The sequence below is a fragment of the Watersipora subatra genome, chromosome 9 (assembly GCF_963576615.1).
Source record: "Watersipora subatra chromosome 9, tzWatSuba1.1, whole genome shotgun sequence".
Lineage (NCBI taxonomy): Eukaryota > Metazoa > Bryozoa > Gymnolaemata > Cheilostomatida > Watersiporidae > Watersipora > Watersipora subatra.
In genome coordinates this window covers 50203096-50226504 of record NC_088716.1, presented here as the reverse complement: position 1 = coordinate 50226504, position 23409 = coordinate 50203096, and the positions used below count along the sequence as shown (strand labels likewise).

The following is a 23409-nucleotide window of genomic DNA, read 5'->3' as shown; positions in this document are numbered from 1 at the left end:
AGCCCAGTCCCCACCCAACAGCTACTCTGTGTTGACTGACAGACATTCACCGTCCAGCCAAGTGCCTGCCAACCGAGGTGAGTCAAGACAGGAAATCTTGCCAAGTTAATAACTATGTAGATACACTTAATACACTTTCCCATTCATAGCTAAAAACTATCAACAATACCCTCGTGTGGTCAACAAGTACAAAACCATTATCGGGACATCTTACAAACAATTAGTTTTACTACGCTAACGAATGATAAGGGTTCATGAGCTATTGCTTAAAGGTTCAGCAAGGTACTGCATACCCATCATTGGCCGCATTCGTTGCTGTGCCAAATTGCTGTCTGTTTCAGAACCCTCACCGCTTGCACCTTGGCTGGCATCCTATAAATAACCATTTGGATACATATTGGAAATACCTATTTAACAATATATTTACGATAAGAATCATACTTTGAGCAAGTTACTGCACAAAAAGTGGAAAGTTGACAATTGCCATTGATGACTTACCATGGGTGGGTAGCCCTGAGGAGCTCCCATCATGCGCGGATAGCCAGCACCTGGAGGACCGAAAGAAGGGTTGGGGTGTCTGTAGCCCTGGTGCACTCCACCTCTATCATACGTATTGTTGCTTGCCATCTGCAAAGGCAAAGATCAGCCAGTGCTTGGGAAAGTCAATCAAAACAAAAGGCAACAGGAAAGACTGATATATAAATAGCAAGTCATTCTTGGGGAAACACCTTTACGCTTGGCTAATGCGTCTATATAAACAATGAGATACGAACGCGGCAGCTTAATCACATTGTTTGCATGCTTCTTCAGAGCCGTGAATACACACACTTTATTATTCAATAACGCGAGAGTATTTCTAACAGGCTACATAGTACGCTGCACAAAGCAACAAGGTGGCAATAACAATGGTCAAATCACCCACAGTCGCAATAGACTACCTGGGAATTGGCAGCAGCCATTGGACGATTTGGCAGGGGCATGCCGGGTCTGACAGGATTCGATGCCATAGAAGTTGGTTGATGTTGACTAACTGAATTCCAGCCATCATATATGCTTGGGGACCCACTGTTGGCGCTTGTATAGTCCCCATACCCGGGTGGGTATTTTGGTTGCGCCGCAGGGTTCTGAGTCAACAGCTGGTTTAGAGTTGGAGTGTTAGCAGTTAAAGATGTACTGTTTGTAGGCATTCCACCGGTTTGTTGATAAAGTGATTGTTCGACTGAAGGAGGTAGCATGCCTTCACCATACACAGGGGTCGGGCGCTGTATTCCAGTGTCTCCGTATGCTGGCACAAATGGCCTTGATGGCGGAACTGATTTGAACTGGTCAGACTCGGGTCCATTTGAATTTGGCTGAAACTTTTTCGGATCAACATTGTCCGACTTGAGTGGTCCCTTAAGGTTCTCCGAATGAGCATTGTGCTGTTGGAATTCCATAGAAATGTCTTGAGGATAATCGATCTTGTTTTGGCTTCCATCAACTTGTTGAGTAGGTTCCATTACCATGGTCTCGTTAGAGAGACCAGCGATTCCCAAAATGAGACTTTTAGCAACTTAACTTCATATCTTCACCAACTGTACAGGCTGTGCACATCAAAGGGGGTCATCTACAATGTATCACAGAGCACATAGAAAAAGGAATCAAGTAGCCAGTAAGCATATCAAGATATTGCAGTTATTAAAAGGTACTTATATACAACAAAGATTTTACAATTGGGTGACCAAAAGGCGAGACAGAAACATGTTACTCTATTGATATTGAGAAAGTCAAAAGATTTTGCAGATATTTGACTACCAGATAAACCAAAGATGAACAGAAAAATATTGAATGAGAATTAAGAGTCAGGAAAACAATGCCAAATATTAAATGGATTTCATATACTGCGTATTTTTACATTTTTATTGGCCTGTGGCTGAATCTTTCATCAATGTTAAAATAAAAATTATACGTTGGTAGAATACCAGATTTACCCACAGAAGTGAGACATGAATACAACAATAATTGATAAACGTAATATAGGCTATTTTGGTTAAAGTTTGGAAATAATTCTCACACATTTGCGTGTTCTAGTAAAGCAATAGACCGTTTCAAGGATAGCAAGGTTTGAGACAAGATTTGCTTTCACAACTAAGTCCTCTATATATCGCCTCAAAGTGATCAAGGTAAGGCAATCATTTGTTCAGTTCAATACAGAAGATATTTCATTGGGTAATGGAAACAATTTTCTTAGTAATGCCGCTGCATTTTTCGTTTTAATATATAGTTATAATACATTGATAACGCAATCGCTTCACAAATATGGGTTATAAATTCTAAAACCAGCCAATCAAACAGGTCCAAAACCAGTACACACAGACAAGATGTTGGCATTTCATGAATATTGAGCCAAAGAGCAAGGAAAACTAATACTACAATAAAACTGTGAAAATGAAGGCTTCTGAGAATTTGTGGCGTCTAGCTGATTGATGTTTTAGATGCTGCCAAGTTGAAGCTAATTATACTCATTTACATATTTGTGTAACTAAATAGGATGATGTGCATAATCTTCATTGATATTCAACAAAACAAAAAACCACAAGCAAAGCACCACCATAAACTAAGCAACTTTAAAATTAAACTAAAATAAAACTTTAAAATTAAACTAAACTACAGCTGATAAAAAGCGAAAGAACCAACAAAATTTTCTTGATGAGACAAACATGCAAGATTATACATTTATTTGTTCATATCATAGCTTGCTGATTATTCTTGGGAACAAAATACAATACTAATTAGAATTTTCAATTCCGAATCCTCGTAGAGTGGTTGCTTTAAAATTGATTCCGTTATGAGGTTTTTATTTAAGAATCGTTAGTAGGCATTTTACATTTTTTACATTTTTTAGGCCAAACAAATCTTAAAACCCAAAGAAGAGATGAAAGAACTTTTACATGATTTGTCAGAATACGAGAAAACTTGTATTTCTAAAAATTCTTAACAAGTAACGAGAGTGCAATACCTTAGTTAAAGGTTCACTTGCAACAAAGCGCAACTGTAAAGTAGCTAGCAACTACATTTGATAAAAGCTTTCCGGTAAAACCCGAAGTGTTTGTCATAAACTAGTGATACGAAACGTTTTATATTGAGTCTTTTATTAGCTTTTTATTTCACGTGATAACATCACGTGTCAAACAATAACCACATCCGATTTAGTACGTCATCGAAATAAAAGGATTCCAATCTACGGCGGTCTCGTAATGGCGACGATTAACTGTTCATTTTTTTAGCTTTTAAGAGCTTGCAATCACATTTCTACATATTTAGTACTTACAACAGCAGACTAAGACATAGTGAATCTTTTGATACCCAATAACTGTAATGTGAATTTTGTTGCAAGTCAACCTTTAACAAGTAAATTTAACTCTCATCATCGTTTTAATGTGAATGGCACTTATACACGTAGCAAGATCGCTTATGAGGAGTACAAGTAGTTAGAAATGCACTGTACAATAGTTGTTTCACAAATGTAATTTAACCCAAAGCTTCTTACATAAATTGTACTTGAAAATGTGCACTAATCATTTGTTGTCAAAGTTTCGATTATACATTAAAAACAAATTGTGTAGCTTGGTCTTTCTTGTACTTAATGAGTAACAACATCTGCTAAACGCAGACTTAGGTTACTACTACTAACTATATTGTAATGTTTTACTGCGTGTTATGTGCATTGCTGTGGCCTGAGTCGTGCTTAGTTAAGTTATTTTGTAGTGCATAAATTATTTTTCACAATGTAGACGATTACATCATGTGCATATATGCCGATGTCTATTAGTCTGTACTGAACACACCATCAAAAGGAGATGGAAATCATCCCTGCAAAGCCTTATATAATCTGCGTATCGAATATGGTTTAAGCGCATGTACATATGGCGAAGGTGTTTTGGAGATCAAAATGTGGCACGATGGCAATGGCTTAGCTATTACTCAATACTAATCATTTTGTAAGCATACAAGTGATGTAAAAGAAATATCTGAACTTTTTTTAGTGACTAAACAAAGCTTTAAAACACACGTCAACTGAATCACTGATACTCTCACTGTGTGCACCAAGAATAAAATGTAGTATTACTGAATGCGACAATAATTGGTGTGAAACAACGAGTTTCATCATGAATGAAGATTTCGCAATTAAATTATGGCAGGTGGCTGGATACATTTACCTTATGATGCTCCCATTCCTTGAGCAGCTCTGCAATGAGAATGTTGAATCGTGAATGCTAAAATTATTTTCAAATTTGTAAAAGTAGAACCTTTAATCACAGAATGGACACCACCAGGAATTGATTTGAGATCAATAACCAAGGACTTGCTGGCTGGCTACTGACATTTAATTGAAACAAACTAAGCATCAGTTAAATAAGCAGACGTAGTAGACATAGTCGTTGTAGTGGTTCAAGCATAAAAATAATTTGGTGTTTTGACATTCTGTCGAAAAAGATGGAAGGGTATAGCGCCGACAGGTTGCTAACCCAACGCTAGTACTGCATAAAGAGGTTAAAAATTGCTATTCTATACAATTTGCCACAGTTGACACAAAAACTTAGAACGTAAAGACGTGTGGCAAAACTGTTGACAACGTATTCCAAATAACCATTTCTCTATACCTGTGTGATGGAGTGCCCCGATTGAGTCGCTACTAGTAGATAGTACTACCGATTGACTATTCTTGTTCTTCACCCAGAACCAATTGAAGAATACACAAAAAGGAGTAGTCGATCACAAAAGTCGAGAACCAGCCATTTACGTAGCTAAAAAATTAACATGAGCAACTACTTATAGTAGCTATGCGTTCAATGAAACCCTTGTGTGGAAGAAAGAGCATAGGTTGGGTACGATACCGATCAACTAGCAATGCAGAGGGCGATTCATGCGCTTTAACGATGTAGTTTAAAAGCGCAAAAAATATGTTTTATTACACTTGACATGTTTCAGAAGATATTCCCAGTCTTAAATTTCAAGTAATGTTGCGGAAGACGGCTAATCAGCGGGTAACTACGATTAAAACCTTTTCGGGGTTTATTTTTATTTAATAGGCATTTTCGCGGCTTTCTACAAATATGGCGGAGTGAAGCGTCTGAGCCAATAAAATGTTTTAAGCCGTTTACCAAAGCTGTTATATTTGCCTCCCTTCATATATTAAAGAATTAATTGTTAGTTGTGTTTAGTTTAATAATTAAAATATGTGTTATGGTAGGAAATATATTTTTTAAGTTTAATATGTTATTAAATTGTTTTATATTTTGCAAACAATAATAATACACGTAAAATAAATTTTATGAGCACATTGATTCAACAGCGTATTTGACGTCACTTAATCGATAGCGGTGGAAAACATATTATTGAGCCAACGAGGCAGTTGAATACTGGTATATTGGCAACGCTTTGTTATACTAAACTGCTGTGTAAGCCACAACCTTTGCAATCACTCCGTGTCCTCTCGCTATTCATTCGTTTATGCTGAAAAGGCTAGAATTACTGATGCAGAAATTGTATAAACTAAGCTCTAAGCTAGAATCAATTTCATGAGGCTTGGCTGCACAGACGCATAGCCTATGCTTCTGGCCTTGTTTCCACATACTGGCTGACTATCTATACAAAGGGTAGGGTATGATTCACGGCACAGCTCTCAACCTTATGATTGTGAGAATGGAAGCTCATCAACTTACAGTCAGGCCGCAATGCTCAATGCTGCCTAGTTGAGATCCCACTCTACATTTTGCTTTTCAACGGTGACGATGCAGCCCTTATCACCGAGCAGATGAGGAACCTGGGATCAGTAGATTAACTCCACATTTCATTGAATGCAAAAGCTTGTCATAAGTGTAAATAGATCATGTACCTTGTGTTCGTAGTATATTAGACCTGACAGCATAGTTGTGGAAATAAAAGTCTCGCCTAGCGGTAAACATAAAAGTACCCCGATAGCGTCAATTGGCATCTATGCTGAGCATCTTGAATTCATTTATGTAACTGACAAAGTATTTTTCTAAGGAACGTTCTAAACCAGTATGAGCTATAATAGGAAATCTATTTCAGATGATGGAATAGATGAACAGTAGAGTCTACTTGTTTTCTCATTGCTTTGTAAAGACGTTTAAAGAAATTTTTGCTAAGAGGTTTTTGCATTTATCTCATTTGGGACACTTTTACATTGCTCTAAGCAATTTGGCCAAAAATAGTTTCAAAAAATACTAGTTATTTATCTTTAGTAGTTGCTGCTACTTCAAAAGGGAATCAGGGAAATTGACATCAAGTCAATTGAGATGTACTAGTATAATTATTATTATTTAGAGGTCAGCCCAATGGAAAACTATTTATGTATATCCCACAAAATGTGAAACATCTTGTTTCAAAATTTGTACCACAATTTTTGTTTGTTGCAAAACAAATTGTTTTACAGATTTGGCTAGAGTTGTCAATTGTGGAAATCAAGAGTAGACAACTTCAAGTACATTTCAACAATACTAGGTATGTAAGTTCAATTTGACAAGAAATAGCAAGTGTTGTTGTGATGGGAGCATATATCAAGTAAACTGTTACACAAATTAAACTTTCAACTTGAAATTTGATTTATGAGGTTATTTTATCTGTTTTTAAAATCCTATCAAGACCAAACGTGCAAAATAATGCAAAGTAAGCTGTAAGAGAAGCATCATTTCTACCATTGTGTCTCATAAACACGGGACATCTGACATTTAATTTTATCTGAATTTTGAAAAGTATTTTGAGGCTGTCGCTCTTTATATTATGTAGTCGTACTTATTGTTTTTTGATAAAGCAAGCAAAAAGAACCCACTTTTTGCTATTGTGTTTTTTTCCAGGCTAGAGGTTAAAAACCGTAGAGGTGTATTCTTGATTTTAGCTTGCATCACCTTCACCATGGTGAGAACAGAATTGATAAAAAAATTTCATGTAGTACGCTGGCAGTTTTCGTGCCTCGTGAGAAATCATCATACATAGTACGTGCGCAATTATTCTTCAAGTGTGGAAATGTGGTTGAGTGGCGCAGTGACAGTAAGCCTGGTTTGAAATCTGAGTTTCCAGGTTTGATTCCTGCATAGTGCAATCTTTTTCAATATGCTCTTAGCGTGGCTTCAAATTGATGGATCCAATTGTTTTACAAATTTTTCAAGTAATGAGGAAGTAGTAAAGTTTTCTCAAGTCATATTGTGAGGAAGCATTGATAGTTGCTAGTTTTACACTTTTTTAAATGGATTTCTGACACTCGTGGCTTTCGCGATTGTCTTTCTTGTATTTTAGTGACTAAGTTGTTGGTTGTTTTTTTTGTATTTTAGTGACCAAGTCACTAAAATACAAAAAAAAACAACTAAACTATCACTAAAACTACTAAAACTATCACTAAACTATCAACTAAACAACAACTATCTCTCTACCCAATCATTGCATCTATCTCATCGGAAAACTCTATCATCTGTTTTGTGCTTTATTATAGTAATTCTCTTGCTTCTTGTCATCTTGTATTCATTTCCTCTTGATTTGTTTTGAACAGGACTGCATCATATTGTTAAAGAGTTGTCTACTCTTGCATGGATATGTAGACAACTTTTAAACAAATGACTCGGCGAGGCCATTTAGACTTAGTCAATGAAGGAAGTTGTTTAATCACCAGCTTTGAGCCAATCCCTTAACAAAACTGTTATTGACAAATGTGTCATAATAACTGTTTCAGTAAGTAAATTTGAGCAGGGGACAAAGAGTGGCTCCAGGGTCAGTGTTTCATTCCTAAAGGAATTCTGGATAGCCTTTCTTTGACTGATTTCAAGTGCAAAACTTCTTGGTTTAGTCAGCCACTTACAGGGGCGTGCTTTGGACCACTCCAAAAATGATATTAAGCCCAAAGTCCTCTGAACTACAAAGTCGTCTCAAAAGCGATTGATAATATGTATACATATAGTGTATACATATAGTGTATACATATAGTGTATACACTATATGTATACATATAGTGTATACATATAGTGTATACATATAGTGTATACATATAGTGTATACATATAGTGTATACATATAGTGTATACATATAGTGTATACATATAGTGTATACACTATATGTATACATATAGTGTATACACTATATGTATACATATAGTGTATACATATAGTGTATACACTATAGTGTATACATATAGTGTATACATATAGTGTATACATATAGTGTATACATATAGTGTATACACTATATGTATACATATAGTGTATACACTATATGTATACATATAGTGTATACATATAGTGTATACACTATAGTGTATACATATAGTGTATACATATAGTGTATACATATAGTGTATACATATAGTGTATACATATAGTGTATACATATAGTGTATACATATAGTGTATACATATAGTGTATACATATAGTGTATACATATAGTGTATACATATAGTGTATACATATAGTGTATACATATAGTGTATACACTATATGTATACACTATATGTATACATATAGTGTATACATATAGTGTATACATATAGTGTATACATATAGTGTATACATATAGTGTATACATATAGTGTATACATATAGTGTATATAGGCTGGTCAGTCAAACCTTAAAACAATGTAGTCATATTCAATGGAATATAAATATATTATTTCGACGACCTTTATAGAAGAGTTCAAGTTTAAACATCTTTCACCAATCGCCTTGTATTTATTTCGCAACCTGACAAAAGGTGTGTGAGCTTGCAGCACAAACTACGATTAATAGACAATGTCTTCTTCACTATAACCTACTTCTAATATCATGATTGCTTGAAAGCAAAAAGATTTAATTAATTAATGTTGTTAAACAACAGTTTAGTTGGATTTGTTCCTACTTTATGCTGGATAACACTGACTGTAGAAGTCCAGAAAATATTGTTGCTTTGTATTTATTAGACCAGCTGAAATCTCATTCTTTGGTTGTTAGATAGTCAAAAAATTTTGCCCTAATAATGAGCGGTGATGGTCCCAAAATCAACAAATTGAAATACGCAGAAAAAGAAGCAATCAGATGGTATTTTAAACAGTAACCTGTTGTTTCTAATAGTTTCATCTTGGGCGAAATAGGAATTCAAGTTATTATAACGATTAATGTTATTTTTGTGGGTCAATGGATACGCCCAAGAAACTTACACTTTAGCAAACATGCCGGTAAATCTTTATATACAATTGTAATGCCTTAATTAATATAAAGAATGACCTAGAGAACGCACAGAGTCAGTGAAACACAATCAAGCGACGCATATCACATCTGGGGTGCTGCTGTGCTGACTGGAGGAAGACCCGGAGAAGCTACTCAGGTTGCTGCAGCTGTACAACAACGTATTGGTAGAGTTTAGTTCTGGAGCGCTGTAATGTGTATCTCCACTATATGAGCTAGAACTGTCAGAGTCAGGTAAGTAGTCAGTGGACCCGAGAACTTCGTTAACTTCCTCTATGGTTTCCATCACTCCACTCAAGTTCGATATTGTTCTCATCCGCTGCCTTTTCGCACTCCGTCCTCCTCCCATTGCTATTATGTCATTGTCGACTTCCTTTCGGTTTTTAGAGGCAGAGCTCGTGGACTGTACAGTAGCACCGGAAGAATGAGATTTGCTGTTCTTTTTATGAGAGAATAGTTTTTTTAAGGATGAGAGTAAGGAATGTTTATGAGAGCTTTCGGCCTCTGTAGATGATGAGCAGTTGCTGACACGCGAGTGGTGCCTTGCCAAACCTACGGCGCTTACACTAGATCGGCTGTCTCGAAGGGAGGGCATCGACAGGAAACGTGGCTGTCCTCCCGCGTAGACGCTTTGCCAGAGAATAGGCATGGAGTGAGTATCTCTTTGTTTGCTAGATTTATTCTTGCTTGTGCGGCTGTCAGGACCACTGTGGTGCCTGGCTCTGTGCTTTTCTATTACCTTCCTTATCTGTTCTTGTTTATACTTTTCAACAAATGGCATTTGACCATTTACTGCTGATGGAAACATCATTGTGAGAACAGAAGAAGCAGTTATCAAGTATAGTTCTTTGGATTGTTAGCAGAGACTAGTTTTCAGTTGAACAAGAGTAGATGATTCCCACGCTCGTGTCTTTGGTGTCCGGGTTTGATACTGGTCTTTCTTTGTGTCTGCAAAATTGAAAGAAATCAATTACTGATAGTTGCAGCATCAATGACATACATTATTTGGGCTGGTTGGAAAAAAAGAGCAAGTTTGATGATCCCAAAGACAGTGTTGCCTCTTAACTTCATGGCTTCGGTTAAACAATGATTACCCTAGCACCAACTTCACAACTTCTTAGAAAATTTGTAAGGCGGAAAGTTGATTGGAATGGTTGTGTTAGCGGAGTCTAATAAAGATGCAAATAATGAATTCCTCTTCAGGTCAATCAGTCTTTGTACGATGCGAGCTTATAACTTCTATATCGACAAGTACAAACGAAATCTCCTTACCATCTGAAAGTATACAGGTAGTCATCGAATTACGATCGCGTTTGGTTCTGGCTAGCCGTAAGTCGATCCGGACGTAGGCCCTAAGTCGATTCTGTATATTCTATCGATTCTGATCTAACTTGAGTGAATTTAGCTTACTAAACACATACTTGAAGGAAGTTTTAGTATGTATTTTAGTAAAATTCAAACTTTCAACTTAGATTTTATCATTTATTGGTTTGCAAAGCTGTTTTTACCATAACGGATAACACTGAACTCGCTATGGCGAGCAACAATATATATAGCAATGTATATCTCTTAATAATGTATATAATCAGTACACAAATTGGCCAATTTTAATTTTGAGAGAAAATACTGTTGATATCGTGTGGCAGAAAAAATTCGTCTTAATGAAAAAGCTTAACGAAATTAACAAAGAACGGCTTATGGTACGCCTCGCGCTGAGCTGCCTGACCTTCCCACAGATGTGGTCGTAAAGTCGGGTGAACGTACGTCGCATAGGTCATAAGTCGATGACTAACTGTGCTTCCGTTAACACACTTTCGGGTAATAGTAAAAAATGAAACTCTACTTACAAGGCAGCTGGTAGGAGGCTTGTAGTAGTCAAAACATCCCATATGTGTATACAAGCAGCCAATTAACCAACTACCACTAGGCTATTCCCACACACTTATGAATAACAAGACACTACTTGCAGCTTCAGATCCAATATCTATTCTAGGGCTTCGGTACACCGACCCCACCCAGTGATTGAAGCAAATAGTTTGCTTAGCTAAAGATTGTATCTACTCATAGCAGCTCTGAATCACAGCAGGCGTGATTGGCATCAGTAATAGCTAGTTCTTTTGTTATTGTGCCTGTGAAGGTGTCAGTGAGACCACCCATCCACACAAAATAATGGGCACACAAGAGGGTCACAAAAGCAACTCAACAAGCAATGTCTTTTGACCGCATGTATCTGGTCGAGATGACACTTTAAATAAACAATTCAGATGAAGTTCATTGGCTATGTGAAAAGATGGGCAAATATTTAAAATGGTACAGGAAGATGAATAAACAATATATACACAATGGTAGCCCGGCTGAATGTTTCCTGGCACAGAAACTAAACTATCATTCTAGACACATGTAGGTAATACGTCAAAGTAGACAGCAAACAAGATATCTGCCCTGTCACATTGGTGAAGACCTCTAATTGCTTTGCAATGCTCAGCAACCTGTGCCGACAACCTGCTCTGACAACTCAGTCTGACGGTATGATAGCAGACGAGTTCTGCCAAAAGTAACGATACAGCATAAACACAGAGATAAATGAAAACATTGTTTTTTGTTGTTGTGCTCATTGGGGTAGCTGAGAGACACGGCAACTGTTCGGGTTACTGGTTTAGTACTTTAAGATAGAACAGCTTAGACTTGTTTTAAGCCAACTTTGCAAAAACATGTTTTTAGAAAGAAAGGGAATCAACTTTAATGCGATAGTCCAATTGTTGGATTCTACCGAAAGTAAATGTCAAAAGTAATGTGCTGGCTGCCATGTGGAGCTTTTCGTTTGCTTTCCGGCTTCGCGAAGCGCCTGACAAGTCTTACGGTAGCCTTTTGAATATAACCTCTACATGGTCTTTGTGAGTAGTAGCCTTGCTTGAGGTTGGCTCTATTGTACTCTGGAGTCGGATGAACTTAGACTGGTGTCTTTAGCCCTTTGTGGCCATAGAAACAATGAGGATAACCAGTGAAAGCGCTTTGTTTTGTCACCAACAGCCAACAAGGTTTGAACCGCATGGATATGGAGTGTTTCACTAGGGCTCTATGGCACCCACAAAAGCAAGAAAACTGTGGAATCCAGAGTTATTTTCATTATTGATGCTAGTGCTTTGGCAGTCTAATGTGTGGTGAGAGATCGTCAGGTATAATACAATACGTATGATAGGTAGGCAGTTGATCGGTACAATTGTTATAGAACTGGTCTACCACACTGAAAATTGTGAGTTTAAATAGTAGTGCTATGCAGTTTTTTGCCCCCAACTGCCAACCATATTTTGGACAGGTAAAGGGACACGGCCCTTATTATAGTAAAGATTTAGACTAGCTTAAGTTACTCAAATTCATTGGGTAAAGAAACTTAGCCAATGGCAACTACATTACCTGCCACTGTTTATAAGCTGTTTTAAATCTTGAGCCAAATGTATGAGTTCGATTTCGTGAGATGCAATATTTTTGCTTACCGCTCTGACGGAAAGACAGACACAGCTCTTATTATAGTAAAGAACAGTTGAGTTGTTAAAAACAGAAGCAAAATTTTTACTTCTGTTTTGCCCTGGTTGAAAAAAATGCTGGTTGCCCCAAATGCAATAAAATCATGAAGGAAATATAATATTTATAAATATTTGGAGGTAATAACATAACGCTATCACTTGTGCTTCAGATTCAATACAAGTACAAATGGCACGTGAAAACCTTGCACAGATCTATATCCATACTATCTGTGATAATTTTCTTCAAACGACCAACAATTTAAATGTAGTTTAAGTCAAAATGAGCTGTATTTTGGCTAACACTTTCAATTGAAAAAATATCCAACAATGTACAAATTCATATAAATGAGGGTTCCAATTTTGAAAGGCAAATATGCCAAATAATAATATACCTTCACCGGTGTAATGTAACAGTTAGTGTAAAGCATAGTAGAAGGCATGATGAATGAAACTAACCACAACATTTTTCTTCATTGACTTAAAACTATGAATGGGTCTATGTAACCGGAAGCTAGACTTATATAAAACTGCATGGCATAGTCTAGGCTGTAGACGTTGCACTGTTGACAGAAGACTAGAGAGCCTTATTCAAACATGCGTGTGAAGAGGCAGAGTAAATTACTGTATTTGCCAAGTCTGGCGTTGAAAATCAGTAGAGTAAAGCGTTAATACTAGCGTCATGATTGTTTGGAAATTTTCCACTCATCGTTGCTACCTTAATTCACCCGTACCAAACATAATAGAATATTATACTTTGACACCTAAGGCTAATTCCATTCTCAGCTTATGTGTTGTTGTTGTCAGGGGCCATTATTTATATTGCCAGTTTACGCAGCTTTATATATTATGTTATCGATTCTTTAGGTATTCACTACAAATCTTTGAGAGTCAAAAAAGAGCGTGGAGAGAATATAAGGAACTCGATGAATGATGAATGTTGGTGTGGTAATTACGGAGAGGTTTATGTCAGTGAATGGCCAACATCGAAATGGACTGCATGATGAAACAGTTTGTGTTCTTCCAGACAGAGGAGACAGATAACAAAGCATTGTAGCTGGCCCTACTATTTTCTTTGATATAGTTGTTTACAATTCCTTGTCTATTCAAGTAACTAAACAATGAGAGAACATAGATTGCCGTGATTGGTACCTGTACCTCCGCAGCGGATCACAAATTCACCCAAAGCTTTGTTACTCATATGGATATTTGTATACGGTGGCTGACAAGTAGTAATGAACAAACACAAAAGAAATCACGCTATATTCAAAACCGCTACAAATACCGCCTTTCATCAAGAAAATTCCGCCTCTAAAGAAATCAATAAGAAACATCATTGCAAGTACTTGCGCATGGTAAAGATGGTGAGGGGCGTACTGAAGCCGTACCTCAACACACCACGGCCTGTGACTATCAGAGATTAAGTGAGGGGCGTACTGAAACCGTGCCTCAACATACAACGGCCTGTGACCATCAGAGATGAAAGCTAAGACCACCGAGTCTGTATTGTTTCAGGAGACATTCCAGAGACGCGTTTGTTAAGTAATTCAAAGGGAGTGTGAACAGATATTGAGCAACTAACAGTAGCCATTCACTTTTCTCATTTTGATTCTATTCTCTATTATATCCAGATCAGCTAAAAACAATAGTTGAGTGCAAATAATTATCAACTGCCAAAATTAATTCTACTTGTTGGGAAATTTCAATGATGGTGTCAAATTTAATTTTTTAACGATTTGACACAGTTGGCGTTAAAGAAAGCCAATCACATATTGCCTGAGTGCAATCTACAGTTGTATGTTTCAATACCTAAATTTAATTATTATTCTTAATTCAGACCAGATACTTTCCTGAAGAACTTCGGCTCCAGGTTGACTCTATTGCTAAGTGAATTTGTTTCAGAGATACAGACATAACATAACTCTGGGGTGAAAGCTGTGTTAACTGAAACAGCAGTCAGCAGTCAACAGGCAAGCAACATTCACAAACCTTAAAGACAAAATTTGTATCTTTTGCATATATCTACCTCAGGTAGATAGGTAGATATCTGGACTCATATATCTACCTCAAGTAGATATATGAGCCCAGATAAGGTGATAAGGTTTGTTTTTGGTTAAAGCGTAGAAAACTAACACTGTCAGAAGATGAAAAAGCAAGTTTCTCGCTTGGAAATCGAAATAGCGAACACCTGTCTATTACACCTGTCTATTACCTTGGAACTTTCCTCTGCTCACCATAGGGTTTGTGGCCCCTCTGGCGTTGCCCTCAACAAATATCGTTAGCAACTTTATAACATCCTCTCCAGTTCATTGTTCACTACCTCCGCAGATGTCTAGCTAATAAAACTGCAGCTTCTTCCCATAGTGAGCCCGCAAATCCTATCCTATTGAGAACCTATCGAGTCTTATTAAAATCTCACCTCATGAACACACTGAATGACTGTGCAGTTTATAAGAAAACTATAAAATATACAAATATGTAGCATACTAACCAATATATGACTTTACTGAGTGGTGGGTGTTAATGAGTATCCAGTTAGCGGTTTGTTGTCTGTACGTACAGGTTGTAGACAGGCAGGGCTAGACTAGTAATGGCAGTCATACGGCGCTACAACTACATTCCCATATAAATACACTAAACACACGAATCCTCCGCGCACACGCCGCTCTATATAATTGCTTAGCTGATCTTGAATGGCTAAGTTTGACCTAACTGATCAAACACTGAGACCTTCAAATGACCTTTTGCTATAGAACCCGCAGATGCATGTAATATAAAGCAGCTTGCACACGTGATGTAATTGCCTAACTTATTCTTTTGTAAACAGCTCTTTGACAAGTTTAACGGTTTATAATTACTCAGACAATAGCGTTGATCGATACGAATTCATTATAACCGCAGACTACATTCATTTGGCGATCTGCCAAAGGGGCTTAGGAACTGTTGGAAGCTTGCCAATACTCATAGCTATCAATAACTACGGCAGCAGCTTGCCTGCATACACAACTCATTGGAGATTAGAGGGCTGCTGCCTCTTGCTCTAACACCACCTATTGAGACATGATTATCAGCAAGTATTCCAACAGCCAAGCTTGTTAATTGATTAATACCATTTCATCGGCTATAAATATCATACAGGAGATAAAATTCCAAAAAATGCATGAGGTCTTGTGCCAGTAGGTCATTCATTAATCCATACACACACTCCAGCGAGTAGGTGTTGAAAGAAAAGGCATTCAATAAATACGCTAGCATGTGGAATAGAAGGGGATTTGTACACACATTAGCTAACTACTCTCTGTGAATAGAGTAGGGTTTAGGCTATGTATGTACTTCTGGAGAAAATGGTAGAACCTCAAACTGCCTCCTCCAAAAATACCGCTCAGGAGTGGTAAATGGCAAATCATACGGAATGTGCCTCCACGAAGATGAGCTTACATGAAACTTTAATAGATTTTTATCATTTCGCATCGGTATTTTTCTATCATTTGCAATTGCTTTTGATATTTGAGGGAATCTGCCTGTCAGGATGTTTCAAGATTAAAATCAACTAAAATTGTCAGAGGTTAAGACGATTAAAAAAGATTCGGAATTGTTATTCTTCAACTTCAAAAGAATATTTGAATAAACCCCAGTGTTTATCCCTTTTTATTTACTTTTGTTACAAGTAGTAATCACGACGCCCCAAATATCCGATCTCGTGTGGTCTCCAAAACTAGTCAAATTTGACTTGGGGCCATCACCACATATGTGAAAGACCGGGGTTGTCCTTAAAATTAGTAATAAAACTACTCACATTGTAAAAATTGTATGTTACGAGTAGGTAAGTTTAGACTGATTTCTATATGTGAATAAAACTGTGATTTTATTCACATACTAGCTGTGCCTTCCGAAGTTGCCCGGGTATTAAAACTCAGCTTATACACAATGAGAAGTGATGAGATTTGCTTATCACTTGCTGGCAGGCAACTCTCCAGCAAGTGGCAGGCCATTGCCAAGTGGCCTGGCACATTGCCAATGGAAAATTCTACTAACCTAGTTAGTAAGCTTCAAATGTCCAGTGAACAACAATGCGTCAGCATTGTTGCCCAGCTAAGCTATTCTAATAACAGCTATAGCCGGAATGCAGACAGACATACGACATCCGACACACGGACATGTTTTGAGAAATAAATATATAGATAGAAAGGTTTCTTAACGTACAGAGTAACGTGTGTTTTTACTGGAGTGATATCTATAGTAGTTTGAAATTACCAACATTGGAAAGATATTCAGCTTTGCATCAGCAGTAAAATGTGCCATTTAAACTAAAGAGCAGTGGGACAGTCCAGGTGCTTTCTAACATCAGGAGCTCAACTAAGGGACGATCCAGCCGGCGGCTAGCCCATACAACCAATCTCATATTGGTTGCATGGGTAAAAGGTTTTCCAGGTTGGGATACTTCTAGAGTACCCCAACCTGGATTACCCCAATGGGCTTCACATAAACATCCCAGCTTCGCAACTGTTGTGTGGTAACTTTTATTTAGAGATAAATCCGTTCACTCAAACAAACGGATTTGTCTCTAAATCCGGAACCCACATGCGTGGGTCCTGTCGGCCTCAATATGTGTAGAACCAGCCTAAAAAATTCAATGCGCTTGCTTCCCAAGTATGCCATCTATTTACACAGGTTGAACTAATCAAGCAATACTTCCCATTCAATAACAGTTTTCCAATAATTTCTGAATTTTAATAATTATGTTTTGATCTGATGACGCATGCGTCTCTTTTACAACACAACTTGTTATACGTCATACCGCTCTCTTTGTAGCTTTAAAATAGTAGGCTATACTAAAAACCTTGAAAATATAGCAACACCGCTCTCTTTGTAGCAAATACTCGCACTGGACAGTGCGTGTACTGTCTCTAGTACATTAATGGATATTAATAATATTTACTATATATAAACTTATATAAATTCTATCAAAATTAGAAAACATTTTTTATGAAGGATATTCTTGAGCCATCATCCATGATACCAATTTTATGGACAAAAGATCGATACATTAGTAGATCGGTAAAAATCTAGCTATCATCTGACAATGCACTAGCAAAGGCCAATAGAACTTACAGGCTACTAGTATAATTGGGATACAAGTTAAAATGTAGATTGTCTGAAGAAAAGAATGCTCCTGGCCAAATTTAAATCTGAAAGAGAGACCCAATTCTTCAAAAAAGTAACCATAACGTCGCAACACAATAAATATGCCATTAATTTTCTTATGCTAGAAAAATTGTCTACAGCAATAAGATGTTTCAATAAAGAATGAGCTTATCAAGTAAGAAAGTGATATAAAGGTATAAAAATTCTTATGTACGCAATGTATGCCAACATCCTCAACTTGCCTCAAGTACAGATTCTAAAACTACTACTTCTATGCTGATCAGCAGAGAGAATGAGACTAGAATTGGATTAGAAAAGGTCGATCTTGCGAGGTTTCCTGGACCGACAAACTAACTATCCTGACTTTACCCTAAATAAAGATCCATGCTTTATAAAACCCGATCAATTCTTTGATCATGGATAGTAGCTGATTGAGTTATACGGTATGTATTTAGTAGTCACGCTGGTAGAGCCTACTCTCGCAGCAGCATATCGGCTGCCAAGGCATGGATGACCCTAAAACATTGAGGGTGCTGGCAGATTTTTTCTAGGGGACCACGCATAACAAAATATCAAACAAAAATCTATCATGGGATATCTATATTTTGGTCCTGTGGTATCTAGGAAGATGAGGTTATCTACCTTCCACATATAAAATTTATCCTTGTGTGACTGACAGTGTAGAAACTTTGTCTATAGTTTGCAAAAGAATCCAACAAAACTCTTTTAAACCATAACTGTCACGTACAACTTTTATCGTATTTTCTAGGTAAATCAGACATGCTGATTCCGATTTTGTACTAAAAATAAAAATGGGTCCACTAACTTTCAGAGTAATGAAGGCTTTTTTACAGCGTTTTAATATTGGTCTCGAAAACAACACGATCGGCACAACAAGCTCCGCCCGTAAATGCGTGACGTAACCTAGCTTTTCAGGAACGGAAGTTAAGTAGGAATGTTTAGACCAATTTAGAATAATAGAGATGGGTGTTTTAAAATCCATTATTATCTAAATTCAGTTTTAAAAATAATCTCAGTCTTTTCTAAAAGGTAGATATGCTATTTAACATTGCATATTTAAAAATGAGCTCAAAAAAGCGTGATAACAACGCTAGCCTGTGATAAAACCATGCTTTTTGAGCTCATGTTTCTCAGCGTTCAGCCTATTTAAACATCATGTAACCATCTACGAGCAATTTTAAATAGTTTATATACCTTTCGTAAAAGACTGAGATTATTTTACAGGCTGGATTTAGATAATAATGGGTTTTAAGACACGCATCTTTATTATTCTAAATCGGACTAAACATCCCCAACTTCCATTCCTGAAAAAGCTAGGTTTCGTCACATATGGTGGGCGAAGCTTGTAATGCCGATTGTGTTGTTTTCGAAACGGATACTGAAATGCTTTAAAAAAGCCTTCATGACTTTGAAGGTTAGTGGACCAATCTTTATTTTGAGTACAAAATCGGAATCAGCGTGTCTGATTTACCTAGAAAATACGATAAAAGTTGTATGTGATAGTTATGGTTTAACATACAACAAAGGCGTTTGCTAAAAGACAAGTAGTGGGATATTATAGCCTAAAAACTTAAAAATATTTATAAAGATGTCGAAGTGTGCCTATTAATAATGCTTCCCCAGGAATACGCTTCTCTGAAATCAACCTGGCTTGGCTATTCTCTTGAAGTTGTGAGAGGTACTTGATTGGAAACCCCTTACAAATAGGGAAGTTGAAAGCACCCTACAAATTTTGTGGTCATTGACAAATCAAATATCTTTTATCTATTCAGTGCACAAATGAGCTAAATTCTCACTAGATTGGTTCCTGCTGCAGTTTCATCAGCCAATGAATGAGCATAAATTCAGAGAGAGAATAATCCAAGCTATGACTCATCCTTAGGATCTGGCATGTGAAATTGTTGTCAGCTGTAGCCCGGTTTGCGAACTGAGCTATGACATTTATTAAGCTAGCAATTTCATCGATCTGCGACCTTTAGAGAACTTCCTTCAATGGAAGGGGGATAATCAATAAGCTGCCAGACAATCTTTAAATGATCAAAAACAATCTTAGTCGTTCATCAAAATAGATGGCCTCATCTCACAATCTATTCTTGCATGAAACTATTTCTAATTGTATTTTATCAATTACCACATTTGTTTTTGAAATTCAAAATAAAGAGTAAAACTTTTCTTAATAGCAATATGAGTCAAATATTTACTATAATAAGAGCAGTGCCACTCCGTTTGAAGTCCCGCTAAAAAGTTAAGAAAAAAGATTACCTCGCACAGGTATTGAACCCAGAGGGTCAGATTCACTATCTAGCAGACTAGTACTTACACCACTCAGGTGACTTAACATTTTTGGGGATAGTTCTCCATCTACTGATTACTCATGCTGATCTCTCACAGTGCACGGGACTGGCACTCGTGGTATATAATAAAAACACACTAAACCATGCATATAGCAGTCTAATGTAGAATATGTAACAGTGTGTATTCAGAATACATATTAGAATAATAATGAACATATACTCAACCATGCATATAACAGTCTAAATATTAAATAGTATTATATTAATACTTTGTTAAATAAAGTATTAATATAATATTCTTCTTGAATGGAAAGATATCAATAGATGTACTCCTAGCACTAGATACCTCTGTGATTATAATCTTATGCTATGAACAGGCCGTCTAACAGGTTAATTAGTTCTATCCAAAACTCCTTACTCACTGCCAGCTGTCAAGAAAGAGCTTCCTGGAAGATCTGGCAAGTTCAAAGAATATTGATGAATTTGTTAAGAAGGGACCTCATTGGGAATGTGATAGTCAGGCGCTAAGAATATATTGTATTTAGCGCTGCTTACCATGATATTAAAATAATCATCATAGAAAAGTCAGCAACTTGCGTATTACGGGCTGACAGAAATAGAAAAAATTATAGTTATGAAACAACAGTAGGGATGTGAAAATTACTGTCATTAAATGAACCAGTTGCGGTGTATTAACCCCTTATAGTTGGACTAGCTCTGTGTTATTCACATGACTTCAACTATATTAACATACAAGCCTAGTTATCAAATGGTAACATGAGTAATTAGGGTTGTCAGAAGTTTGCTAGCCCCAAGCATTCTATGCATCATGTGACCATGTGGTGCGTGCGTACTATAGATTCGCGACAGCCTCAATCCATGAGTTGTAAGAATATAAATATTGCATAGTAATAATAATTGAACTTCCAACGTCATCGCTACTTCATGGCCTATTGCGACATGACGCTTGGGAATTGTAAACTTAATCGCAATAGCCGCTGCCACTTGATTCTCTGCCAAGAATTGATTAGCAGAAGTGGTTTGGCATTTTGCCAATACGTACTGTTCTGTAAACTAGAACAGTACGTAGGATGCATATAAATCTTTTTTCCAACTTGTTTTCACTTCTTTGACACATTGAAGCTTAACCTTGTATACACAAGCAAGCCCCTGATCGTAGACAGTATTAATAACTTTCCATCGATTGTGATAGCACTTAGGATAGAACAATTCCTGATGAACTGAATACCGTTTTGAAGTTTCAAGCTTGTTGAAAGAACTCAATAAAAAACAACAGACATCAAATATAGTAAACAGCTATTTTCAACTTTTTCAAATATGTGATGTTGTAGAGGTAACCAAGGAAATATAATGGTTGATGCATACAGAGTCTGATAGAGTGTGCACATTTGTTATGAATAGAAAATCAAATAGTTTTAGCGTAAACATCTTGTTGCTGAAGAAAAGAAGCTTTTTAGTTCTGTCCAGCTTTTAGTTTCATTACAGAGAGTTTTAAACAGTATGTCATTAAACACTAATAGCAGCCTTTTCTCATTTCTCAGTCAGCCAGAAGTGCTATCGGTTTGACGATTTCTCAATAACCAATAGTTCAATCAATGGGAAACTTTAAAATTATACTGAAAACTTGCTGCACAAAGTGACCTGAATTTGTATTCATCCATAAACCGAAAGTATGTATGAACAAAGCGAAACTACGAAGGATCGGAAGTAAAAACATATTTCGGAGTTATCTCCTGCCAGGCTTCAAGGCGTTAAGACCACACACATCGATGAAACACATCTTTTGCATAGACAACACATTTGTCGACATATCGGCAATGCATTATAAATTGATCATTTTAAAACAAACATATTACTTTATAGCAAAAGATATAGGAGTGACGAATCTGTGATTGGCTAAATCACAGATTATAATGACCTCAATTATAATGACCTCAATTATAATGGCCGCAATCATAATGACCTCAATTCAATTTTCTTCTTTGTCAATGCATGCTCGTTGCGTCCAAGGGTGGTTTTTAAATAGCAATAGCTGCAGGGCTTCATACAAACAGTTATTTTTGGGTGGACAAACCCTATTCTCACTAGTAACATAAATATGGTAATTACCTAATTAACCTAATTACTAATTAAGTTATGGTATAACTTGGAATAGTTTTTAAAGCATGTCAGTTATTTGTTCAGTAACTAAATATGTCAAAGTACCTGTTTCTGTAGTTCAATTTTTGACATGTACTTAGAGTTTTTGTACCTCTCTGTTTTCATCGTTAGCATGTAGGGTTTTTAGCTAAATATAGCGATGCAAATAGCTGTACAAACGCTAGTGGTATCACAAATCTTGGATAGTCCAATTTACAATACAAATATCTTGATAATAATTCATTAGTGGGATGAGAAAATCCAGCAAGGGTATTACAGCCTTCATATGATGGAGGCGAACTCTCATTAGTCAATATATTTTCAATAAGATACATCTGTTAGTAGTGTTAGGGTGTGTAACTACAGCAAATATCTACTCTAAGCATCGGTGATGATGTAGTGTGTATAGCCAGACCTTTCAATATTAGCAAATATGTAAGTTAACAAACCATGTTCTGTTATTAAGCATGCTAAAAAGATTTGGAGTCGGACATACCTCAACATATGAGCTTGATGCGTTACGGGGCTGAGCTCATATGTATGGTAGCTTCTCTTTATCCCAAATCAATCCTTCCTAAGTAAAATAACCCAATACAAGGTAAACCCTTCCCCCTCAGAAAAAAAACATCCAACAACGGGGTATTATGATAAAAAAGACCTGTTTTCAAATGTACTAATTTTCTACCATTGCTTATAAAGCAACAAATACCTGCTTGGCGGTTATGATCTGCAATAAAATGTAATGTTACTATGTACAGTACTGTATGGGAGTCTTACCTTCGAGACTGACAGTCGTAGCTAACAGCGGTGTTAGAGAGACTTGACGGCAACACGTTTGGCATGCTACAATTGTGTGACACTACGTAACGTAATATGAACCTTAAATTTAACTTAAAGGTTGATTTGCAACAAAATTCATATTACAGTTATTTGGTATCAAAAGATTCACCATGTCTTACTCTGTTATGTTGTAGGTGCCAACTATGTGGAAATGTGATTACAAGCTCTTAAAAGCTCAAAAACGAAAAGCCGCCGTAGATTGGAATCTGTTTATTTC

General features: G+C 36.7%; 1 protein-coding gene across 1 annotated transcript in view; it reads right to left on the bottom strand.

The window, feature by feature from the left end:
- The window catches only part of LOC137403522 (AT-rich interactive domain-containing protein 1B-like), a 30083-nt gene extending 25087 nt beyond the window's left edge, over positions 1-4996 (bottom strand). Inside the window, exons 1-4 of the mRNA XM_068089460.1 lie at positions 4644-4996; positions 939-1606; positions 499-627; positions 294-372 (exon numbers count right to left, since the gene is read on the bottom strand). Of these exons, the coding sequence (XP_067945561.1) occupies positions 294-372; positions 499-627; positions 939-1505 (775 nt within the window). The 5' untranslated portion in view covers positions 1506-1606; positions 4644-4996. The remainder of the gene's footprint in view (positions 1-293; positions 373-498; positions 628-938; positions 1607-4643) is intronic.
- Between the last annotated feature and the right edge of the window lie 18413 nt (positions 4997-23409).